Source organism: Fringilla coelebs, assembly GCF_963513975.1.
Source record: "Fringilla coelebs genome assembly, chromosome: 7".
NCBI lineage: Eukaryota > Metazoa > Chordata > Aves > Passeriformes > Fringillidae > Fringilla > Fringilla coelebs.
The window spans coordinates 36,696,829-36,721,314 of record NC_140035.1 but is presented as its reverse complement, the minus strand read 5'-3'; the positions used below and the strand labels follow the sequence as shown (position 1 = coordinate 36,721,314).

The 24,486-nt window shown below is 50.9% G+C and overlaps 1 protein-coding gene across 1 annotated transcript; it reads right to left on the bottom strand.

The window, feature by feature from the left end:
- Positions 1 to 5,463: 5,463 nt before the first annotated feature.
- Positions 5,464 to 18,167, bottom strand: ASB18 (ankyrin repeat and SOCS box containing 18; the record flags this gene model as incomplete). The annotated part of the gene is made up of 5 exons (XM_084209368.1): positions 5,464 to 5,649; positions 6,129 to 6,242; positions 7,841 to 8,339; positions 16,114 to 16,381; positions 17,858 to 18,167. 5 exons carry the CDS (start codon positions 18,165 to 18,167, stop codon positions 5,464 to 5,466), a joined length of 1,377 nt encoding a protein of 458 aa, XP_084065494.1.
- Between the last annotated feature and the right edge of the window lie 6,319 nt (positions 18,168 to 24,486).

The window sequence follows — 24,486 nt, the reverse complement described above, 5'->3', positions numbered from 1 at the left end:
GGAAAAAAAAAGGCAAAACAAACCCTAAAACAATTCCCAAGCCCCAAAACAATCCCCAACCCCCTCATTCGCCGCTTAATCCCATTAACTCCTTCGCGTGTTCCCCTTTGAACTCCTTCCAGCCCCTCCCGGGGGTTCCCCCACTTCCACTCCACGCTTCTTTTTTTTTTTTCTGTTTTATTTAAATTTTTTTTCCCCTCCCTGCTCCCCCTTCCCTTTTTAACAAAGTTGGAGATGCTCGGGATTTTCGGGTACGGAAAAAAAAAAAAAAAGAGGCTAAAAAAGATCACGGCGCAGGTTAAAAAAAAAAAAAGGGAAAAAAAAGAAATTTGACTTCCATAATCCCGGCTCTTATCCCGAAATTCGTTCGGATCATGGCAAAGAGGCTATTTCTAAAATGATTTTAAATGGATCCACGCTTAAACAAGCGGAGTCCGAGCATTTTAAGAGCCTTACAGGGCACCTTAATCAAACACATCGCCACGGAGAGTTCAGTGCTGGCAAACCCCACGCACCCTCTCGTTCCCGGCTTTTGGTGGGATCGAGTTGAGAAATCTGCCGGGTTTAAAAAAAAAAAAAAAATTAAAAAAAATCCGGAATAAAAGTCTAAAATATTCCCGGGTCAGAGGGGCACCGTCTCATTAAAACCAGCGCGGTCCTGAAACTGCACTGCAGACATTAAAGTGCAGTATTTTTCAATTAGAGCTGACGAATTCAATCAAAATTCCATAGATTAGGATGAAATGAGGCATGGGTCATTTACAGGGGAATTTAATTGCAGAGCCATTAGACAAATAGTATATTTGCCATTCTCACATTATCCATCATTTTAGACATCAATAGAAGGAGCAGCATCTTTGCTAATACAGCAGCACTTCCCAATCTCTGCCTGTAAACACTCCCTGTCCCCATAGCTCCTGATTATATCTGATTTCATTTAAAGCCATGGGGGATTATAAATGTTCCTGCAATCAGGTTCATTAGGACTTCAAAAAAAAAAAGAAAAAAAAAAAAAATCTCATTTCTGATTCGTATCTGCGCTTTGCGGATCACCCGGCGCAGCTTTAAAAAAAAAAAAAAAATTGAAATAGATAAATAAATAAATAAATAGATAGATAAATAAATAAATAAATAAAATCAAACGCTGTTTCATTACCGGGGCCACTTCGGGGTTTGATTATCGCCCCCGTTCAGATGGTGAGAGGCAAACTCGGCTTCCCACCGGGATCACCACCCCCCCTGCATCCCGGGGGGGCACGATCCTGCTCCAGAGGGTGCCCGGGGAGGGAAAAAACCACCAGACGGGACGGCAGAACCTTTTTTTAAAAATGATTTTTTATTATTTTAATTTAATTTTATTTTTATTTTCCGGTGGGAGGGTGCTCATCGCTCCTTAATTCTCCCCAGCTCCTTGCAATCAGAGAGGTGTGTGCAGCAGGGCGGGGAATTCCCATTATTTGGAAATTGTTTTGCAGCTGGACCATCGGTGCTTTAATACCGCAGGGTGGGAAAACGAGCAGGAGCAGCCCAACCACACACACACACACAGAAAAAAAAAAGAAAAAGAAAAAAAAAAATCCTCGAGGAGAGAGGAAGGTCTCTGACATTTTTTGCCTTAATAGCAGCTTAATATTAAACGTCTTTCATAAAACACGCACATCCAGATCTACTTAAAAAGAAGAAAAAAAAAAAAAGAGGAGAGAAAGAAAAAAAGAAGAGAAAAAACACAGAAAGCCTTCATTTCCCCCAAATGTATGGCGTGTGCAGCGCTGTGTTAGCTGCCTCAGTAATTTAATTGGAATGAAACGTGAAAAATGTGTCATTTTTTGAAGAATTTATGCATCGCTTCCTGGAAATCTCATTGTCTTAACTAGCAGCCTACTGTGTTCTGTTTAGCAGGCATAATCGCATTTTTATGTGTCTCCGTATTAGAAGTTAATGTGACCTCCCGTCTTTAGCTGCTGGAAAATAATAATAATAGCCAAAAATATAATAATAATAATAATAATAATAATAATAAAAACCCCCCCAAAAACCGAAAAAACGAGCCTTTCCCCAGAACATCTGCATCAAAACAAGGCGCTGCCAGAAAGGAAAAAAAAATCTAAAAAATCTGTATTTGGGGTATATATAATTTAGGGGATATTTATATACATATATATATATGAAACGCCCGCCAAACTTATCAACCCCAGCCCGGAGCATCATCCCACTCGGATCATCATCATCATCATCAGATTATCATCTTCATCATCATCATCATCATCATCATCATCTTCTCACCCGGAGCATCATCATCACCAGCACCAGCACCACCATCCCGCCCGGAGCATCCTCCCTCCGCCGCGCTCCCCCCGCCGCCGGCAGAACGGCTCGAACCGAAGGGAGAACCTTCCCCCCCCGGCCCAAAGGGCTCGGAGTCCATTTTTTGGAGGTTTTTTTTGCCTTTAAATCTCATTTTTCCGCTGCTTTTGGGGGGGTCCCGGCTGCCCCCGACGGCCGAGCAAAGCGCGCCCCCTGCCGGCCGCGGGGAGCCGCGCACCCTCCCCGCGCCACGCGTGTCCCCTCCTGTCCCCTCCTGTCCCCTCTGTCCCCCCCGTCCCCTCCTATCCCCCCCGTCCCCTCCTGTCCCCTCCTGTCCCCCCCTGTCCCCTCCTGTCCCCTCCTGTCCCCCCCTGTCCCCTCCTGTCCCCTCCTGTCCCCCCCGTCCCCTCCTGTCCCCCCTGTCCCCTCCTGTCCCCTCCTGTCCCCTCCTGTCCCCCCTGTCCCCCCTGTCCCTTCCTGTCCCTCCCTGTCCCCTCTAAGGTGCATTCCCCGCTCCAGCCCTGTAGATTTGGAGTTTTTGGGGATTCGGGGTTTTTGGGGATTCGGGGTTTGGGGTGTCCTGCTGGCACTCTCTGTGTGTCCCCCCCGCACCCGGAGGTAAAAGGTGACGAAGGTGACAAAGGTGAAAGGAGCAGCGACATTGGGCTTGGCTCAGTTCGGAGGAGAGGGATGGCTCAGCCAGGATGGGGTTTGCCCGAATCCCCGAAAATTCCCACCAAAACAAAGCCTGGAACCCAACAGCCACGCAAGGGGCGCGGGGATTCGGGATGGGGCCACCCCGGGAGGGACAAAATGTTGGGGACAAAAGGCGGGGCAGGGCTGGCAGCGCTCGGCGTCACCCACGGAGGGACAGGGAAGCTGTGGGAGCAGCAGGTGGGAGATGGGAGAGGGGAAGAATTGTTGAATTCCTTCTCCTCCTCATCTCCATGCTCCAAGGGCAGCAGCTCTGGGAGCCAGGGAAACAGAGAAAATGAGTTATCCATATATCTAAAAATGGAAATAATTATATATACACACACATATATATACACATATATTTTAAAAAATAATATAAATATATTAAAAATACATATAAATGTAAAATAATTCCTTTTCCTCCACATTTCCATGCTCCAAGGGCAGCAGCTCTGGGAGCCAGGGAGGCAAAGTCCAGCCAAACAGCGAAAATGAGTTATCCATATATATATATATATATATAAAAATTTCATGTATATATATATATATAATCTAGATATAAAATATAAAATATATATCTATAGATAAAAATTATATACATAAAAGAAATATTTAAAGTATATATAAAAATATATATAGATAAAAATTACATATAAAATATAAATAATTATATATAAAATAACATTTCTATATATACTTTATATATGAATAAATATAATTTTTATATATACACATATATTTATATATAAATATTAAATATAAATATATAATTTCAGAAATACATAAATATGAAAATATAAAAAATTATATAAAATATATATATGTATGTGTATGTATCAATATATGTGTATGTATATATATACACAATTATATCGAATATGTATATTTTAAAATATATGTATATATGAATATATATGTGTGTATATATTCACAATTATATGAAATATGTATATTTTTATTTATATGTCTACATCCATATATATGTATATATTTATACAATGATATATAATATGTACATTTATATTAAAAATATAGTACATACAATTTAGTGGGTAGTTTTTTTTGAAAAAAAAAAAAAAAAACAAACCAAGCCCAAGTGTAATTCGGCACTGGAAGGATTTTGGGGAGCACTGTGGCAGGAGGACAGCTGTTCTCCCAAGGGATGCACACCCTTTGGTTCAGCAGGAATTAACCTGGCCAGTAAAGGGTAAATCCTTGCTCCTCCTGCTCCCTTTGGCCAGGTCACTGTGGGAAATAATGAAAACCCAAACTCCACAATTTTGGGTTTTCCAGCCCCTTCCTGTGCCAGCCCGGGGACAGTGACAGCACAAGGAGTATGGGAGGGGCTGGAAGATGCAGGGATCTGTGTCACCCTGCTGCATGGAACAGCCACAGCTTCTAGGTAGTTCCTACATTAAAAAAAAAAAAGAATTTTAGATCTATTTTAGGGTCTTGATTAATGCTGCCAGACTTTGCATCCTGCTGAGGGCTTCTACACAGCACCTCTGCTAGTGCCACTCCCAGGTGAGATTTATCCCAGGGGATTTGATGCTCACCTGGGCTGGTTTGAGTCCCCTGGGCTGGTTGGGGTCCCCTGGGATGGTTTGGGTCCCCATGGATGGTTTAGGTCCCCTGGGATGGTTTGGGTCCCCTGGGCTGGTTTAGATCCCTATGGATGGTTTGGGTCCCCTGGGATGGTTTGGGTCCCCTGGGCTGGTTTGGGTCCCAAGGATGGTTTGAGTCCCCAGGGCTGGTTTGGGTCCCCTGGGATGGTTTGGGTCCCCTGGGATGGTTTGGGTCCCCTGGGATGGTTTGGGTCCCCAGAGCTGGTTTGGGTCCCCTGGGCTGGTTTGGGTCCCCTGGGATGGTTTAGGTCCCCTGGGATGGTTTGGGTCCTCTGGGCTGGTTTGGGTCCTCTGGGCTGGTTTGGGTCCTCTGGGATGGTTTGGGTCCTCTGGGATGGTTTGGGTCCCCATGGATGGTTTCGGTCCCCAGAGCTGGTTTGGATCCCCTGGGCTGGTTTGGGTCCCCATGGATGGTTTAGGTCCCCAGAGCTGGTTTGGGTCCTCTGGGCTGGTTTGGGTCCCCAGGGCTGGTTTGGGTCCCCTGAAATGATTTGGGTCCCCTGGGCTGTTTTGGGTCCCCAGAGCTGGTTTGGGTCCCCTGCCCTGTCCCTCCCTTCCCACACCTGAGCATCCCCTGCTGCTTTGCAGGGATCCTCTATTATCACCATTATTCCCACCAGCTACTAATCATTTTATTACTCTTCACAATCGACTTAAAGCACAATTAGAAGGGGAAAAAAATAATAAACCTATACAAATTTCCAGCCGAAAGCACACTTCAGTCCTGGGAAAAACCAGGACCAGAAACAGAGTCACCCATCCAGCACGGCGAGCGGTGATCCCGACAGACACGGACGCTCCTGGATGTGCTCCTGGATGTGCTCCTGGATGTGCCCCCTCACAGCAGCACTCCCCGGGGCTCCAGCAGCAGGAATTCCTGCAGGGCCCCGGGCAGGGGCAGCAGGGGGACGAGGCAGTGGCACTTGTCCCCGAGGTGTGCCTGGATGGCGGCACGGCACAGGTGCTGCAGGCTCCGCGCCGTGCCCGCCAGCCCCAGCAGGGACTCGTAGAAGGCCCGGTGCTGCTGCAGAGAGGGGACAACGGGGACAGTGCCACCCACACGGGCTCTCTCAGCCGGGATCACGCCTCTGCAGGCTGCCAGAGAAGCTGGAGGTGCTCGGGGATGAAGGCGGGAGGGAAGGAGCCCAGGTGTGGGCTCCTGGGAAAGGGTGGGTGAGGGATTCTGGAATTCTCCTGTGGAACTGGGACCTGGTGGGCTCCTGATGGGCAGTGCTCTGGCTCCAGGGTCACTTCCAGAGCTGGGAGTGGATTTTATGGCAGGTTGGGGCAGGGATGTGGGGTCTGAGGATGGTGGAGGCGAAGGGACGCAAACCTGGAGGGATCAGGTGTGGGGTGCTGCTCTAGGGAAAATTCCTTCTGTTTTTCCTCCATCCAGGTGAAGTCTGGGTGGGGTGGGGGGAAAACCAGTCTGGGGGGAAAATAAACCCTAATTCTTTGGGAAAAGCCCTCTCCTCGGGTCCCAGGTCAGCAGAGCTGCCTCACCTGGAACACCTCCGGCGGCACGGCCTCTGCCCACTCCTGGGACACCGGGATTTGGGAGTAGGAGTTGAAGAGGACCTCGATGACCTCTGGCACGGCTGCACAGGATTTCAGCACCTGTCCAGGGACGGAGGGAGGGCTCAGAGAGAGAGGCAGGGCACAACACCCACCTGCTGCAGCCGGGGTTTGTCCCACCCCAGCCCGCTCCAGGCTGGGATAGCCCCGTGTTGGGATGGGGCAGGTCTGGGGTTTCTCCCGGTGCCTTAAAGCACAGTTAGAAGGGGGAGAAAAAAAAATAAACCTGTACAAATTTCCAGCCAAAAGCACATTTTAGTCCTGGGAAAACAGCCATCCATCCACCAGTGACCCCACCAGCGAGCAGTGACCCCGACAGAAATGGATGCTCCTGTGCTCCATGGATCTGCTCCATGGAGCAAGTGGGATTTGGAGAATTGTTTACCCAGCATGTGAATCGTTTTTAATTCATGACCAATCCCAGTCCAGCTTTGTCAGGACTCTGGTCAGTCACGGGTTTTTTATTATTCATTCTTGTCCAGCCTTCTGATGTCTCCTTTCTCTTTCTTTAGTGTAGTTTTAGTATATAATTTTCTTATAATATAATAAATAATAAAAATAATAAATAATATAATAAATTACCCTTCTGAGAACTTGGGAGTCAAATCTCATCTCTCACCTCATCCTGGGGACCCTCACAACACCACAACAATTAATACCCACACCCAACCTCAACCCCCCGTGTGCCAGGGCCTCTCTGGGCGCCATTTTGGAGCCGGTACCTTGATGAAGGCCAAGGGCCAAATTTTCTGGACGTCATTTTGGGGCTGGTACCTTGATGAAGGCCAAGGGCCAAATCCTCTGGGCACCATTTTGGGGCTGGTACCTTGCTGAAGGCCAAGGGCCAAATCCTCTGGGCACCATTTTGGGGCTGGTACCTTGATGAAGGCCGAGGGCCAAATCCTCTGAGCGCCATTTTGGGGCCAGCCTTGCTGAAGGCCAAGGGCCAAATTTTCAGGGAGCCCTTTTGGGGCCGGTACCTTGATGAAGGCTGAGGGCCAAATCCTCTGGGCACTATTTTGGGGCCACCCTTGACAAAGGCCAAGGGCCAAATCCTCTGGGTGCCATTTTGGGGCCAGCCTTGCTGAAGGCTGAGGGCCAAATCCTCTGGGTGCTATTTTGGGGCTGGTACCTTGATGAAGGCTGAGGGCCAAATCCTCTGGGCACCATTTTGGGGCCAGTATCTTGATGAAGGCAGAGAGCCAGATTTTCAGGGAGCCATTTTGGGGCCAGCCTTGCTGAAGGCCAAGGGCCAAATCCTCTGGGCGCCATTTTGGGGCTGGTAGTTTGATGAAGGCCGAGGGCCAAATCCTCTGGGTGCCATTTTGGGGCCAGCCTTCCTGAAGGCCGAGGGCCAAATTTTCTCGGCGTCATTTTGGGGCCGGTACCTTGCTGAAGGCTGAGGGCCAAATCCTCTGGGCACCATTTTGGGGGCAGTCTTGCTGAAGGCTGAGGGCCAAATTTTCAGGGAGCCCTTTTGGGGCCAGCCTTGACAAAGGCCAAGGGCCAAATCCTCTGGGCGCCATTTTGGGACCAGCCTTGCTGAAGGCCGAGGGCCAAATCCTCTGGGCGCCATTTTGGGACCAGCCTTGCTGAAGGCCGAGGGCCAAATTTTCAGGGAGCCCTTTTGGGGCCAGTACCTTGCTGAAGGCCGAGGGCCAAATCCTCTGGGATCCGTGGTTGAGCAGCAGCTGCACGGTGAGGTGTGGCCGCAGCTCGGGGCGGGAGGCAGCGGCCTGCAGGGCCCAGCCCAGCGGGGACACGCCGTCGTAGTCGATGGCGTTGGCGTCGGCGCCGCGCCGCAGCAGCAGCCGCGCCAGCTCGGCGTTGGCCGCGCCGCAGGCCCGGTGCAAGGGCCGCCTCCAGCTCTCGTCCCGCGCCTCCACGTCGGCGCCGTGGGCCAGCAGCAGCTGGAAAAGCTGCAGGGAATGGTCGCCCTGGGCCGGGGCCTGCCCGCAGAGCACGCCCAGGGCTGTCTCCTGGCGCACGTTGCGGGCGTCGACGCGGGCGCGGCGCCGCAGGTAGAGGCGGGCGTGGTGGCAGAGACGGTGCCTGGCGGCCACGTGCAGGGCAGTGTCACCTCCCGCCTGGCTCGGCAGCTCCACGGCCGCGCCGTGCATCAGCAGGAGCTTGGCACACCTGCGGGAAGGGGTTTGGGGTGGTGGGTGGTGTGGGCTGAGCCACGAGGGAGGGTGGGGTGGGAGGTGCTGTGGGGTGAGGTGCTGCAGACATGTTTTGTGAAAAAGCCTTTCCTTAGGAGTTTTTCTCCTGAGAAGCTGAGAGGCCTCAGGAACAAAATGAAAACAATGATTATCTGGTGCTGTGGAATGCAACAGGTGCATCCTTGATTGGTCCATGTTGGTTGTTTCTAATTAATGGCCAATCACAGCCAGCTGGCTCGGACTCTCTGAGAGTTATGAGTTTTTGTTATTCATTCAATTCTCTTCCTTCTTTGCAAGCCTTCTGATGAAATCCTTTCTTCTATTCTTTTAGTATAGTTGTAACATAATATATGTCATAAAACAATAAATCAGGCCTTCTGAAACATGGAGTCAGACCCTCGTCTCTTCTCTCATCCTGGGACCCCTGCGAACACCACTACAGTGAGGGGGGAAGTCGTGCTGGAGCTGGCATTTTGGGAGGCAGCAGCACAGGCTGGGCAGGGTGGCACTGTGCCCTGGTGCCTCCCACAGTGGGGGCAGCCATGGTTTGGGCAATACTCCCTCTGCCCCTTGACCAGCATCATGCATGGATGGTCATCCTTGACCATCCTGGACTCTCCTTGAATATCTCAACCAACCTTGACCATCCCAGACTGCCTTCAACTATCCTTGGCCACCCTGACCATCCCTTGACCATCCTGGACTGTCCTTTGGCATCCTGGCCATCCTTGAACACCCTGACCATCCTTGACCATTCTTGAATACCTTGACCATCCTTGACCATCCTTGAACACCCTGACCATCCTTGAATACCTTGACCATCCTTGACCATCCTTGAATACCTTGACCATCCTTGACCATTCTTGAATACCTTGGCCATCCTTGAATACCTTGACCATCCTTGACCATCCTTGAACACCCTGACCATCCTTGACCATCCTTGAACACCCTGACCATTCTCAACCATCCCTGACTGCCTTCAACTGTCCTTGACCACATCCTCAACCATCCTTGACCTCCTTATCACCCTTGACCACCCTGAGTGTCCTTGACCATCCTCGACCATCCTGACTGTCCTGGGCCATCCTTGACCATTCCTGAACCCCCTGACCGTCCTAGCCCCACTTGCTTGGATATAAAAATGGATTTTTCCTTCTCCCTTGGAGGGATCCCGACACCTGTGCTGTGCTCCTGCTCCAGAGGATTGTGTTTTCTCGGGATCACAGGATATCCGAGCTGGGAGGAACCCACCCCCTTTAACCCCTTCCTGCCTCTCTAATTTTCATCTTTTCTTTCAGCTCAGGTGTCACTGGAGCCCAGGGCTGAAAAAGAAGCAGCACGAGAAGTCTCAGCCCGATCCTTCCCGCAGCAGAGATGGGGAAGAAGAGGAACCCCAGGGAGGAAGGACAGCACCAGGATATTGCTTGTTTTTCCTGGCCCAGGAGAATGCTAACGAGTGTGGGGAAAATATCAATGATAAAATAATGAGATAATGCTAATAATGCTAATACTACTAATAATATACTTGACTTTTCTGGACCTGCCTCATCACCTCCCCAAGGATTTGCTGGGAGGATTTTCACTGTCCTTGGCAGAGCAGAATCTACCCTGGGCTGCTTTTCCCACGCACCTCAAGCCTGAGATACCAGGAAAAATCCCTTCAGGATCTTTTCCTGCACCTCCCAGAGGTGCCAGCCCTCACCAGAGGCTCCATCACAGATGATCTGCTTGGGGTGGGGTTGCCTGAGAGTGGAGTTGGGTGGGGTTGTGCCATTCCCAAAATCCTTGGGTCCCTACTTTCCAATTTCATTTTTTGCACTAGGATGCTGAATCCCTTCCTTCAGGAGTGTTTTGTCTCCCTGAGGCTTTTTTGGGGCTTGCTGGCTGCTTTTGGAGGGGATCACTCAAACACTTGGTCTCTTTTACTGGTCTTGTCCATCCTTGTCAGCAGAGAATTTGTAGCCCTGATTATAATTATTCTCTTGGAACCTCTCCAGAGTAGCTTAATCCTGATGTCACAGGTAGCTCTGCACCCTAAAATGACATATTCAGGGCAAACCAATGATGGTTCTGCAGGGAAAAATGGGGAAAAAAACATTGCTGACTTGGCTGTAAAAATGCAGCAGCCTAGCCTGAGAGAAAAATTGCCCTGGTTTGGGTGAGAGTGCCCAGGCTGAAGATTTCCACCTGCACGGGCAGCACAGAGGGACTGTCCCGAAACCCCACTGTGCCCTGGGCTTTTCCCTTACAGAGAACCCCACCCTGGCAGCTCAGTTCCTCTTCATCTCCTGCCAGACATCCCAAATATTCTCCTCTGGAAAGGCCATCCTTCCCAGAGGCTGCATCCCTGGAGGGTTTTTCTTTCTGGTTATCAAGTGCTGGAAGAAATCCAAGCTACTTTATTTTGGATTTTCCCCCTGGGTGCTCCTCCCTTGGCACAGAGGGAATGCTGGCAGGGAGTGATGAATGAGGGAAGATCTCTTCCAGTGAATGGAAAAGGTGGGAGCCTGGGAGGATCATTTGCCTCTTGTTTGGATATCTGGATATCCTGTTTGGATATCAGCAGGTTCCAGGTAGATGCTCTGGTTCAACTCTAAAATCTCTGTTGATGAATTCACAAACTCCAACACATCCCCACTATTTCTGCCTTCCTGTATTTTCATTCACAGACTGGCTGTTGCCACCAGATTGGACTAAAATCCCATTAAACAAGGCCCAGCAATGGCTTGCTGCTTTTTCAAAGACTCCACTCCAATTTTCTGGGAATACTGAAAGAGCACACCGAGTTCAGCTTTCCGTTTATCTCAGCAGAAATTCGGTGCCAAAACAAATAAGTTTGTTTTCCACCTAGCCTGGTGCCTAATTTTGACTAATTTAAACTCACTTCCAAGCCATTCCCAACCCATCTACAGGTGATGGGTGACATCCCCTTGCTTGGGCAAGTCACTTCTTAAGGTAAAGGAAATTTGGGGTGAGCGGTGCTGGTGCTCCCCCTTCACCCTGCCCTGGGCTCCTGGATCCAATGGAACGGGAGAGAATTATTTGGGATTGATTTTTTTTACCTCTTTCACCCATCAGAGAGCCAGGGCAGGACGTGCCCATCCTCCTTATGGCTCCCCCAGGCTGGGAAAGTGGGATTTGTTAGACATGGGATGTGAAGAACAACCAGCAGGAGGAGCAGGAGGTTGGGGCGGCGGAGGCTGCAGGGAAATTCCCAAAGTCCCAAAACCCCACTCGGGCCCCAGTTTCCTTAAGGAAAAACCTCCTGTTTGTTTTTCCCTCCCGTCCCCGAGGTTTGTCTGTGAAAGCCCTCATTTTGTCACGTCTCAGAGGGCAGGGCCAGCCCTGTGGCTGCTTCTGGGCCCTTCAATTCTCCGTCAGGACCCAGTTGGGAGCTGCTCTTGCCCAGCTTCCCAAAACGATGGCTCCAAACGCTCTGAGCGCTGCATTTAGCAAGGCTGAACAGAGCAGAGGATGAGGTTTAGCACTAGATGATGCTAAATGCTGGCTTTTCAAATCCCGGGGCTTTTTTTCCCTCGCAGCACTGCTCACCTCCCGCAGCCTCGGGGGCAGAGTGCCCAGGATGATGCTGGAGCAGCCGGAGGGTGCCTGGGCCCGGCTCCTCTGGGTCTGCCCACATCTCCCTGGCATTTGGGAGCCTGGGCTTGGCCTTTTGAGGCTCCTGCCTTCCTGCTCGGCTCCTGTTTCCTGCTCGTTCCTCCCATTCCCCTGTCCCTGGTGCTTGCTCCCCATCCCGGTGCTCCTCGGGCGGAGCCCCTCGGACGCTGCCTGAGCTCCTGCATGGACTCATCCCGCCTTTCATCCCCCAGCCCTCACCTCTGGGGGCTTGGAGGAGCTGGAGAACTCTGCCTCCAGCTCCCGGGCTGGGGGGAAGGCTCGGGGAAGGGAACTGCTCAGCTGGAAGCGGGGCTGACACCAGCTTGTCCCATCCCTTGCCTTCCCAGAGCTCTTCCCTTGCCGAGCTCTTTCCTTACGTGCGAGGCTGGAGAGGGGAAATTCCTCTCCAGGCGGGCTCTCCCTGGCCACGAGGGGAGCCTGGGACGTCCAGGGAGATCTGGGGGAGGGCTCTGCAGATGTTCAGCATCCCTTCCTGCATCCCTGCCAGGCCCACGCCCGCTCTCCCCTCCCCTCCCCGCCGCCGAGGCTCTTCCTCTCCCCCTCAATTATTTTTATTTTATTTTTTTTTTCGGGGTGCCAATAAAGGCAGGCTCCTTTAATCATCCCCAGCTTTAAGAGGGAAAAGGGAGAGCGCCAGGGAGAGAGTGCAGTGAATTTAGAGACTCATCTTACCCCACCATGTTAATTATCTCGGCTGTAAAAAAGAGGTCAAGGAGAGGAACTCTACTAAATAGGCCGACGTTGGCATGAACAGCTCCTAAAGTGAAGAAGGTAAGACTGAACTTTACTGGAACTTTTTTTTTTCCATCTCTTCAAAAAGCTCCTAGATTAAAGCTCTGATATCCTTTTTGTTGAAATCTCATGGATTCTGAAGCTCAAATGGCTGGAAGGAAGCCCAGATAATTTTTTTTTATCCCAGTCACTGAGAGGCTCAAAGGTTTTAAGTCCTGCCCCCATGGTGAATTGCCGAGTATATGGGAATACAGAAGAACCCGGCACATAGGTGTTCTGGCCATTGTTATCGAGAGGGAGAAAAATAAAATAGCTCTCTATGTAGGTCAATGACCTGCTCTTTGTTGTCAGTAAAAAATTAAGGATGACCTAAAATCTACTACTCGACGAAAAAAATAATAAAATAAAAAGAAAGGAGGCGAGGTAAAGTAGTCTCCCCCTAATCAAAGAGGAAATGTTTGTGTTACCCAAAGCTTGACCTCCTCAGTCTCTAACTTTAGCAAAGTCTTTGCTATTGAAAAAGCAGTGGTCGAAACCTCAAACCCTGTCTGAAATGTCTATTAATTTTTGATCTTTCAAGGGAGTTGGCTCAGTTATTGTAGAAGCCCCCGTAGTGCCGGGCGCCGTAGTTAAGGGGCTCGCAGCATTTCCATTATAAAGCCCCAATATTCCAGGCCTTACAACTCAGCTGATGCCACCTCGGGGCTGTCTGATCCCCTTGGTGGCTGTGCTGCCTCTCCTGCCATCCCCCTCTGCCTTCCCAGGCAACGGAACATGCAAATCAGTCAGAGCAGATCCGTGTTTTAATGCATACATATAAAATAGTTTTTTTTTTAAAGCTTGGAAGCAAAGACCCCTGTGGTCCAGGAGATCCTCTGCACGCCCTGGGGTGGTTTGGTGGCCCCATCTCTTCAGGGGCAGAAGTCTAAAATCAGGGAAGCACTGGGGTTTTAGGACAGGGCTGGAGGATGAGGGTGAAGGTGGAAAGGGAGCTCAGGTGAAGGAATTAAAGCCAGCTCTTGTGAATCCGAGAGCTGCCTGCAGCATCCTCCCTCTCCCATCCCGCTCCTTCCAGCCCTCACCGCACCAAGGATGCCTTGGATTCATCCCTAGATGTTTTTGGCTGCACCAGGAGTTGATTAATAGCTGATTTTTGGACATCCTGCAGAGGCTCTTGCTGATAAGCAGGGATCAAACCTTTCCCTCTCCGGCTGCTTCCCTTCTCAGACCTCTCTCCCTGTCCATGATATGTTGGAACCTCGCTTTCACCACCTACTTCCAGGTAATTTTGCCTCCCTGGAGGGTGGAGGATGGAAACCAGCCTGGCTTTCCAGGGAAGCTGGCAGGTGATGGAATTCACTGTGGCCCTGAGCAGTTTCATCAGAATAATACCAAGTGGCTGAGCTCTTTATTAAAAAAAAAAAAAATATCCTGATTCCATGTGTCCAGCTATCCAGGCACCTAAAGGCCTACAGAAACATATTTTTCTGTGTTTTCCCATATTTTTCCAGGCAATTTTTATGCTCATCCATGGGATGCTGATCCAGGGTGGGACGTGGCTGCACATGGAGGAGCTCAGCCCTATCTGTGAACCAAGGAGGATCTCTATGTGGCTTGTGTGGGGTGAGGGGATGGGAGCATTGCTCCACATCCCAAAAACCCATCCTGAGCATCTCCTGGGGAAGTGTGCTGGGTCTGGCCTGCAGGACACACTGATTTTAGGAGAAATAGTAAAAAAGAGGGAGGCTGGGCTGTCCACAGGAAGAAGACTTAGGCTGTGCAATGTGCCTGGCACCAAAACGCCCTTTTTATTTTTGTCTCTGCTGTGGCAGTGGGGAGATGTGGGAGCATGTGGGAAGCCTCACCATGGACCATGGCAGCTTTTTTGCTTCATGGCAGCTTTTTTGCTTCCCACAGGCAGAGCTCCTGGGCTGTGTGCACAGGGGATGCACAGCGAAGTTATCACGAAATGCCAGAACAGTTTGGGTTGGAAGGTTTGGGTGGAAGAGGTTTTACAGTGACTTCTGTGAGCCAGGGAGAAGTTTGATAAGAGGATCCATGTTTGATAAGAGGATCCATGTTTGATAAGGGGATCCATGTTTATCCCTGAAAGTATTTCCTACCGAGGTCGCTGACATAGAAACCCAGAAAGAAAGAAGGATAAATAAGAGAATAAATAAGAGAAACTTGCAGCCGCCTATTCCAATAATTGTGGCATTCACATTCTCTGGAAAAATCCCTTCGCCCAGGATTGTTCTCCTGGGAAGCTGAGGAGCCTCAGAGAAAAGGAAAACAATTCTTCTTTCATTTGCTTCTCCTGTGTTGTGCTCATGTGGAATGTGTTTGGAGATTGTTCACCCACAGGTGATTGTTTCAGTGCATTCTGCTGGGAGCTGTTTTGGCTCTTTGGCAGTCAGGGCCAAGCTGGGTCGGGACTCTGGAGAGAGTCACCAGTTTTCATTGTTATCTTTTAGCATTCAGTAAGTGTCCTTGCTGCATTCTTTAGTATAGTATAGCATTCTTTAATATAGTATAGTATCATAAAGTATTAAATTACTTTATAATACTATATAATACTCTTCTGAGAACAGGGAGTCTGATTCATCATTCCTGCCTTCGTCAGGGCATTCCCAGCAAATACAATAAATAATCACTATGTTTGTCTCTTCTACCCTAATAAGTAAAGTGTAAACTTCTGAGTTTTGTAGGAATGTATAAAAAGCATGCACGCTAAATAAAACCAGTTTGAAGCCTTCTGGAAATGGAGTGTTGTAGCTGCATTTCCCTTCACAGAGAAAAGCAAGGCACAATTTCCCAAGGATATTTCTGGGATTCACATTCTCCAAACGTCAGAGGAAGAAAAAAGCAATTTTTATCTCGCTCACTGCTCCTGCGTTGTTCACAAGTGGAATGCATCACGGAAGATGATTGTTTACCTGAAGACAATTGGTGATTGGGTTCTGGGGTGAGTGTTTTGATTCACTGGCCAACTGAATCCATGTGTGTGTGTCGGGACTGTGGGCTGACAGCCACGAGAGGCTGGGCAGTGGAGTAGAGTTGGGTGCTTGTGCAGATTCAGTTTAGATGTGATGTAGTGTAGAACAGGAGAATAATACAGTACAATAATTATTGAGCCTTCAAATAATAAAGCAATTAATTAGCCTTCTGATATCAACGAAGTCAGATGCATCATTTCTCCCTCTCTTTGGGGTTGCCTGCTTCACTACAAAGCGTCTCCCTCTGTCTGCATCTCAACTACAACAGAAGGAACCCCAAAGCCAAACCCATCCCACCCCATGCCAGGGCAGGGACACCTCCCAGCACCCCAGCCCCATCCCAGCCCCATGCAGGCCAGCCCCAGCAGCGGGTGCCGTCCTTACCGCAGGGAGTCCTGCGAGGTGCAGAGGTGCAGCGGGGCCGTGCCCTGCTCGCTGAGCAGGTTGGGCTGGGCCCTGTACTCCAGCAGCAGCTCCACACAGTCGCTGTGCCCGCCCAGGCAGGCCTGGTGCAGGGGGGCCTCTCCCCCTGGGGCCAGGTTGGGGTTGGCCCCGCGGCGCAGGAGGTGCCGCAGGCAGTCGGGGTGGCCGTGGCGGGCGGCCAGGCACAGAGGGGAGCTCAGCTCCAGGCGCTCCTCCAGAGCCCACAGCCCTGCGGGGACACGGGAATGGGTGTGGCACTCACAGCTCTGAATGGGTGTGGCACTCACAGCCTGGGAATGGGTGTGGCACTCACAGCTCTGAATGGGTGTGGCACTCACAGCCTGGGAATGGGTGTGGCACTCACAGCCTGGGAATGGGTGTGGCACTCACAGCTCTGAATGGGTGTGGCATTCACAGCTCTGAATGGGTGTGGCACTCACAGCTCTGAATGGGTGTGGCACTCCCACCCTCTCAATGGGGTGTAGCATTCACATTCTCTGGAAAAATCCCTTCACCCAGGATTTCTCTCCTGGGAAGCTGAGAGGCCTCAGAGAAAAGGAAAACAATTCTGATCTCATTTGCTTCTCCTGTGCTGTGCTCATGTGGAATGTGTTTGGAGATTGTTCACCCACAGGTGATTGTTTCAGTGCATTCTGCTGGGAGTTGTTTTGGCTCTTTGGCCAGTCAGGGCCAAGGTGGGTCGGGACTCTGGAGAGAGTCACCAGTTTTCATTGTTATCTTTTAGCATTCAGTAAGTGTCCTTTTCTGCATTCTCTAGTATAGTACAGCATAGCATTCTTTAACATAATATAGTAGAATGAAGTAATAAATTAGCCTTCTGAGAACATGGAGTCTGATTCCTCATTCCTGCCTTCATTGGGATATTTCCTAGCAAATTCAATAAATGAGGCTCTGATTGCCCCTGGTTCAGTCCAGCCCCTGCATTCCCATCCCCTGCCCTGCAGCCTTGGGGCTGAAGCAGCTCCTGACTCCTCTTTTCCCATTTTTCCCTGGCAGCCTTAGGGGCTGGTTGCCCTTGGTGGCTCTGACTGCAGTTGGCAGGAGGGAAAACAAAACCCCCTCAGAGTGTGCTCATCCAGGTGTGTGCTCATCCAGGAGTGGGATTCCAGGTGGAATCAGGTGGGCAAGCCAACGCCCTGCTGGCCACCAGGGCGTGCAGCCTCATGTGCTGCAGGAACTAAAGGCAGCTCAGAATTCCCCAGGCAAGGAAAAGCTGACTTTGCTGGGAGTGAAGGCACCAGGGCCAGGTGGGAGGGTGATGGAGGGCTGGGTTTGGGATGAACCAGAGAGAGGAATTGGGTTTCCCAGCAGTTCCAGGACCTGCTGGACCATCTCCTGAGCGCCTGGGGCCAGGGGGGGCATCACCATCTTGAGGGCATCTTATCCCTCCTGATAGGACCACGAGGAATTTGGGCTGTGAGCCATCCTGAAAGCATTCCCAAAGCACAGAATGTCAAATCCCAGCCTGAAGAAACACATGGATACACAGATTTTACACTTCCACTGGGTTAGTAGGAGCAGAAGAGAAGAAAATATTAAAAGTGATGAATATTAATGGCCAGAACTCTGGGCTAACCAGAAACCTTGGGTGTACTCAAGGCACCTAAATGCAACCTCCCCTGTTCAGGGTTAGTAAATACCCACTGATTTCATTTTCCTGGCCTGGCCTTCAAAGGAAAAGTACCTGAGAGTCCGTAAGAGGCTTGGCTTTTCACCTGCCACTCCAGCTGGTTTTTACTGATCTCAAAGACCAGGTTGACATCTTGGTGGTATCTGTCAGTCAGGAGCTGCAGGCTCCTCAGGTCTCCTGTGACCAGGGCTGTGTAGAACCTGGCGATGGGAGCACGAGGTGCCAAGGGATGCTCCGGGTCCAGCTGGGAGGAAATCCTCAGCTTTCCTGTCCCAGCTCCTGGTGCCTGGCTCATGCCAGTGCTTCCTGGAGTGCAGGTCCTGCCTGGGGGGATGGCCAGGCTTTTATAGCCCATTGGTTCCATCCTCTTGGCTCACAGTCTAATTGTAATGCAGTCCAGGCTCTGTTGTGGAGTATTTATAATTCCAGAGGGGTTGGAGCATGATGGGCACGGGGTACAATGAGGGTCAGGTGGTCACTGAGCCATGCTGCAGCAGCACCTCTTGGATTAAACTGCTGGAGTTTTTGGAGGCTCCAATCTAGGACACAGGTGTTTAGGCGGGGAGGAAAAAGGTGCCTAGTGTTTAGGAAACTAAAACAAAGAAAAGAAAAAAAGAAACTTAGTCAACTGCTGTCTGTCCATCCCAAATAACCTTATTTGTGTCCCCTGAGCTCTGGGAGGATTTCCCCCCCCCCTTTATTTTCTTTTTTTAAATGAAGGTGCTCATATGAGATTCCAATCCTGTGGTTGCAATGTGGAAAAATCTGGGCTACGTGTGTCTGGCCTAGCCTGGAATGCTGGGATGGCCCTTGCAGCAAGGTACAAATCCTCCTGGGGCTTTGGCAGGGGAAGCTGCTCCCCCAGACAGAGCCTTGTATAGGAGAGAGAAAGCTCCACTGGATGCCAGCAGAGCATTCCCTGCTCCCACTTTCCCCAAGGTCACCCGAGAGATCTGTGCTGGGGACCAGAATAGAGTCTGGCATCTCGTGACCTGGAGGCTCTGGGTGACAAAGCCTCCCCTCCCCAGCCCTGCCACCAGCTCCCCAGTGGGGAGCAAACCTGCTCAAGGCACATTTTGGGATGTTAAACCAGAGCTGGAACGCCGCATGGCTCCCTCTGTGTGGAGTCAGCCTGAGGCTGGGAGAAAATTCCTGGGGATCCTGAGCATCCCTGAGCCAGCACCCCTGTGCTGCCAGAGCCACCTGAGGTTCCCCTGTGTGTGGGTGTCCCCAGCATGGCTGTGGTGACACCTATCTCTGGCCCTGCAGCCCCAAAAACTCCCTGGAGTGTCCATGAGTGTCACAGACATACTTTATGAAAAATCCTTTCGTTAGGATCTTTTCTCCTGAGAAGCTGAGAGGCCTCAGGAACAAAATGCAAACAAAGATTATCTGCTGCTGTGGAATGCAACAGGTGCATCTTTGATTGGTCTCATGTGGTTGTTTTTAATTAATGGACAATCACAGGTCCAGCTGTCTCGGACTCTCTGGTCAGTCACAAGATTTTATTATCATTCCATTTCTTTCCTTACTAGCCTTCTGATGAAACCCTTCTTTTAGTGTAGTTTTAGTATATAATTTTCCTTTAATATAATATATGTAATAAAATAAAATAAATCAGCCTTCTGAAACATGGAGTCAAGATTCTCATCTCTTCCCTCATCCTGGGACCCCACCACAGGAGGGATGGGCTCTGCTGAGCTCCAGGGCTCCTGGTGAAGGATCCCCCTTAAAGCCCCTGCTCATGGGAAGCAGCACTGGGAGATGATCCGAGGCCATCCCAAGTGGTCTTCCCTGTTTTCTCCTTCTTTTCCCCTTGCTCTCAAGGCTGGCATTCCCACCTGGCTGTCCCCATCCTCTGTGTTGGTTTGGAGTTTCCAAACCCCTCGTTTTCCCCTCTGCTTTTACCACTCGTTGGAGGTCCAGGGAGAGGCACAGCCAGGGATCATTCATTCCCCTCGGGGTGGCATTCCCAGAGCTGCCCTGGCTCCCTCTCCCTCTCCTCTCTCTGGTGACCCTGCCATGGTTTTGTGGTGACACAGAGGAGGAATCCTGGCTCCCGGCCCAGGGATCACCTTCCCCGGGCAGGGATGGCCGCCCTGGGTAACTTGAGCAGCCCCTGTGGGTCAGAGCCGGGCTGGTTCCCTCGCTGGGGGTGTGTGCCTGGCACGGAATTGAGCCAGACACCTTCTCAATCTGCATCTATTTGCATATCAACACCCGAGCCCCGGGCCAGGGTTAAAAATACCCCGGGACAGCAGGGGTGGAGAGGACAGGGACCCCTGGCACACAGCCCAGCCCAGCCCAGCGCTGTGTGATGGGGGGATGCTGCTGTGGGGTGAAGGGGAGTGCGGCTGCACGGGTGGGACTGACTGCAGACACAGCCAGGACAGCTGGGGGACATCCTGGGGCTGGCCTGGAAGGAAAACAAGGGTGTTCCATCAGCTTGGAGAGCGCCTGCTGCCTTCAGGCAGAGTTTGGGTGCTGGAGGAAGCCCCACCAGCCTCCCCCGTGGCACTGCTGGGTGCCTTGGGCACATCCCCTGCCAGCACAGCTCTGAGATCCCTGAGGATCTGAGTGCCTGACCCTGCCAAAAGCAAGCCTGGGATCATCCTGCTGCGTCCTTACTCCAGCAGTGTGAAAAATGCCTGTTTTATGATTGGCTTTTTGCAAATATTAAAATGAATATTACATGTGTTATGTCAGAAAGTGAGGCTGTATTAATTCTCTTAAGTAAGTAGTGTGTTAAATATAGTTTTAGGTTATAAAAAAATGTTAAAATAGAAACTATGCTGTGTAAGATACTTTTTTAAAGGAAGGACTTGCAGCGAGACAGCAGCCACAGAACACCTGAATCTTTCAGAGAAAGAGAATTTATTGCCCTCTTATCAGAAGAAATTAACTTCTTCCTGCCTTGCTCAGCTCTGAAGAGGATTCAGAGGAAGAAGCTGACACTGCCCAGACAGAATCCTGTGTGTGAAAGGAATTGATGCATCATGGATGAGGTGTATGAATATGCAACAGGCTGTTGCTTTTAAGAGTTAATCCTCCATTTATGTGGGTCCTTTTTCGGGCTTATTTTGCCCAGAAAAGGTACCCAGACCATCTTTGTTTTAATTGTCTCATATTGCCCTAATCCCACTTGTCTAAATTATTATTACTCTAATTGTATTACAATTTTTATAACCATTGTATTACTACTAAACATTTAAAATTTTAAAAACAAGCGACTTTTCGCCAGCAGGGATGCCCCTGCACACGCCAGAGCCCCAAAAAGGGTGAGAGTGATCCCATGTAGCCTGACCCTCGTGGATCTCCAGCCCCTTCCCCCTGCAGAGCACTCCTCAAACTGAACAAAATATTCTGCATTTCCCTTCCCCACACCAAGGGGGTCTATTCAGGCTTCCATTGCCTGCTCCAGCTCCCCATCACCGGGAAAACTCATTCCTGGCGCAGGGAGGGCACAGCACACAGCAGAGAAGGGATTGAGGAGAGCCTGTTCCCAGGGGCTGCTGCCACATAACTCAGCCCTCCCTCTGGAGAGCCCCAGGAGGCTGTGGTGAGACCCCCAGATGTGCAGAGCTCCTGGCACCACCGCCCCCATTTACAGCTGCCCCCTGGCAGCAGGCATGCCATTATCATCATGATCATTATTGTCATTATTATCATTATTATCACTCTTGCAGGGAAATTCCCAGCATGGTGCAGGAGGGGCTGATTTAAACCTTGCATCCCCTGCCAGCCCCCCCAGGTAGCTCAGTCCCTGTGGTGGCAGTGTCCCCCCAGCACCTCTGTGGCATGAGAGGTGGCAATGCCCCCCCTGCCCCACACCTACCTTGGAGCCATCTGAGGGGGGCTCTCCTGGCTGGGGGTCCCTCATCCCCCCTGGATCACCATCCCTGCCTGGGCAGAGCGAGGTGGGAGCTTCGCTGGCAGCCAGGTGCCACCCTGCCAAGGGCCAGCCTGTGCCCAGCACGTCCCCAGGTTTATATTTGCAGCTCTCCGTGTGACAGCACTGCCCAGCTATGTGGCTGTGCTCGGGCTGTCCCTGCCAACACACATGTCCCTGTGCCTGGGGAGGGGGTCATGCCTTTAACCCCCCCCCAAAAATACTTCTGCAGATGCTCCTGCTGCTGCTGAGCCCTTCTTTAGAAGCTGCTGCCTGGTGAAATATAAACTTGTCCCGAGGCTGCATTGATTTTGTGCAGTTTTTATTGGAAATTGGATGATATTTAAGCATTTCCCTTTAACAGCTCTATATAACATGGAAAGGTCTTGTGCTACAGTTAGTTTATAGTGGCTCATCTCTGTCTGATGCAAATAATTCAATAAACCCCCCTCCAAACTCTTTCCAATTATAATTGCACAGTTTTCCCTTTTTTCCCCCCTTTTCCCCATCGATTACAGGAATAATAATTTTAAAAATTGCTCTTAGCTTAAGTAGAAATGCAATTTCTCCCCACCTCCCTGATGAAGAGCTGTTAATTATCCCCTGGGAATTCAGTCCTGGGGCACATTCTCTCGGAAAGGTGGAGCCCTCCCAGTTATTTACCCCCTGAGTTATGTGCTCATGGAATGTCACCCTGGGTGCCAGGCTGCAAAACCAGCTCGGGCTGACCCTCATCACATGTCCCCCACCCAGTCTCAGGATCAGAGGCTCCTTGAAGGGTCCATAATGTGGGATTTCCTCCTGGGATGGGAGACTGCGGGTCTGTGATTTGTGTGGCACCCTCACCCCTCACAGACTGCCACCAGAAAGGGTTTTAGGCAGGATTACAGGGTGAGGACACAGCCTTGGGCATTGCAGAGCTCAGATCCCAGCCCTTGCCCCCAACTCGTGCAATCTGAAGCAGGTTCACCCCATTCCCAGCTGGAATTTTGTCAGAACCCAGGACATCCCTCTGGCTGCCCTATAGGACTCCAGACCCTGGCAAGGGGCTCAGAGACCTTGGCACAGAGTCACAAACACCTGTGCCTTCGATTTTAGCCCATGGAAACAATTACCAACTTTGTGTGAAGGTTTACAAGCCACAAAGGTTTGAGTAGAATGACAGTGAATTTGTCACAGGGTGGAAAAGCAGAATTTTGGGGATTCAGAATGGGGGTTCAGGAGGCAAGATGGAGGGATCTGGGCATGTCCTGTCCTTCTTCTTCCTCTTGTCCTCCATCTTCTGCTGGGATGGTGACACTGCTGGATTGGTTTAGAGCAGAGACACACTGTCTAACAGAGGTGACAGGTATTGGAAAATTATTGTAAATAAAGCACGTGTAGTTCTTAGTATAAAAAGCCAACCCCACCCCAAGGGCAGGGACTGTGCCACAACCCGAGCTGCTGGACAGACCTCAGCAGGTGAGAGAAAGAATGGAATGGATAAGAGAAAATAACCTTGGAAAGCAGAACTGAGGAACCTCGACTTCTTCGAGTGTGGGGTTGGGAAAAAACACTCTTTAACACCTCTTTAATCCCATTTTAGCGACACAAAACCCGAGAGAATTCCAGCCCTGCCACCACGAGCTCCAACAAGCCCTCCTCTGGGTTTCATGTCATCCCTGAGCACAATCAGTGTTTGACACCTGGAAGTGCCAGGTAGCTGTGGGTGTTATTTATGGGCTGGAGCATGTGTTTCCCGAGCACACCCAGAACAGAGAGTTCCTGAGATAATTGCTTGCCCTCTGGGGTGCAGAAGGACAAACCCAGCCGTCCATCCATCCATCCATCCATCCCCAGCTGCCCACACCCATTTCTGGGGGATTGATTTATCCCTTCCCACTGGATGCACCAGAACTGGGCCTGTCAGGGTTAATTAGTGGGGCCTTGCCCAGGTTCATCAGGGCTCCCACCTCTCCTCCTGGAGAGGAGCACCTGGTTCCTGCTGGGCTCTGCCCCCTTTTCCCATCACCTGTGGGCTCAGGGCTGCAAATTACAGGTTGTGCTGTGCTGAGCAGCTGCTCCTGGGCTCGTCTGTCACAGCAGGGAGCTGCCAGCTCATTGTCCCTGCTGCCACCCCTCTCATCCCTGCTCTGGGCATGGGGGGCCAGCACTTTGGGGTGTCACCAGCAGGGCAGGGACATCCCAGGGCTGGGGGATTGCAGGGAGCAGGGATGGGTTTGGGAGCATCAAACGGGACGGTGGCCCAGGGCAGGACCTGCTTTGGGGTCAGAAATGACCCTGTGAGGATGGGGCAGGTTTTGGGGCCACCCCAGGGAGAGGAGGGGCTGCTCCCCACGGGGGTGATGTGGGGCTTGGAAAGGACACCAAACCCCCCAATTCCAGGCGGGCCTGATGGCTGTCTGCATTTCACGGAATCACAGAATAATGAGGTTGGAAGAGACCTCTAAGACCATCGAGTTCAACCCGTGCCCCATTTCTCCCTGCCCAGCATCCCCTCCCTCCCTGGGAAGCTTTTTGGGAGCTGAGCGGTGGCATTTGGGATGGAGTGTGTGAGTAATTAGGGTAATTACGGGTGTCACTTCCCAAACTTTGTGCTGAGAGGCGCTAATGGCTCGTTTGCACCATTCCCATCTCCTGCTAATCTCCCAGCCCTTTCACTGCTCCAGTTATTCCTAAAGAGAGCACAGCCTTGTACCCAGGCCTTGACCTCTCCTCAAACCTTCACTGGGGCTTAGAGCCCACCGTGCCCACTCCAGTCCTGTCAGCTGATAACTTCCCTCGCTGTCCAAAC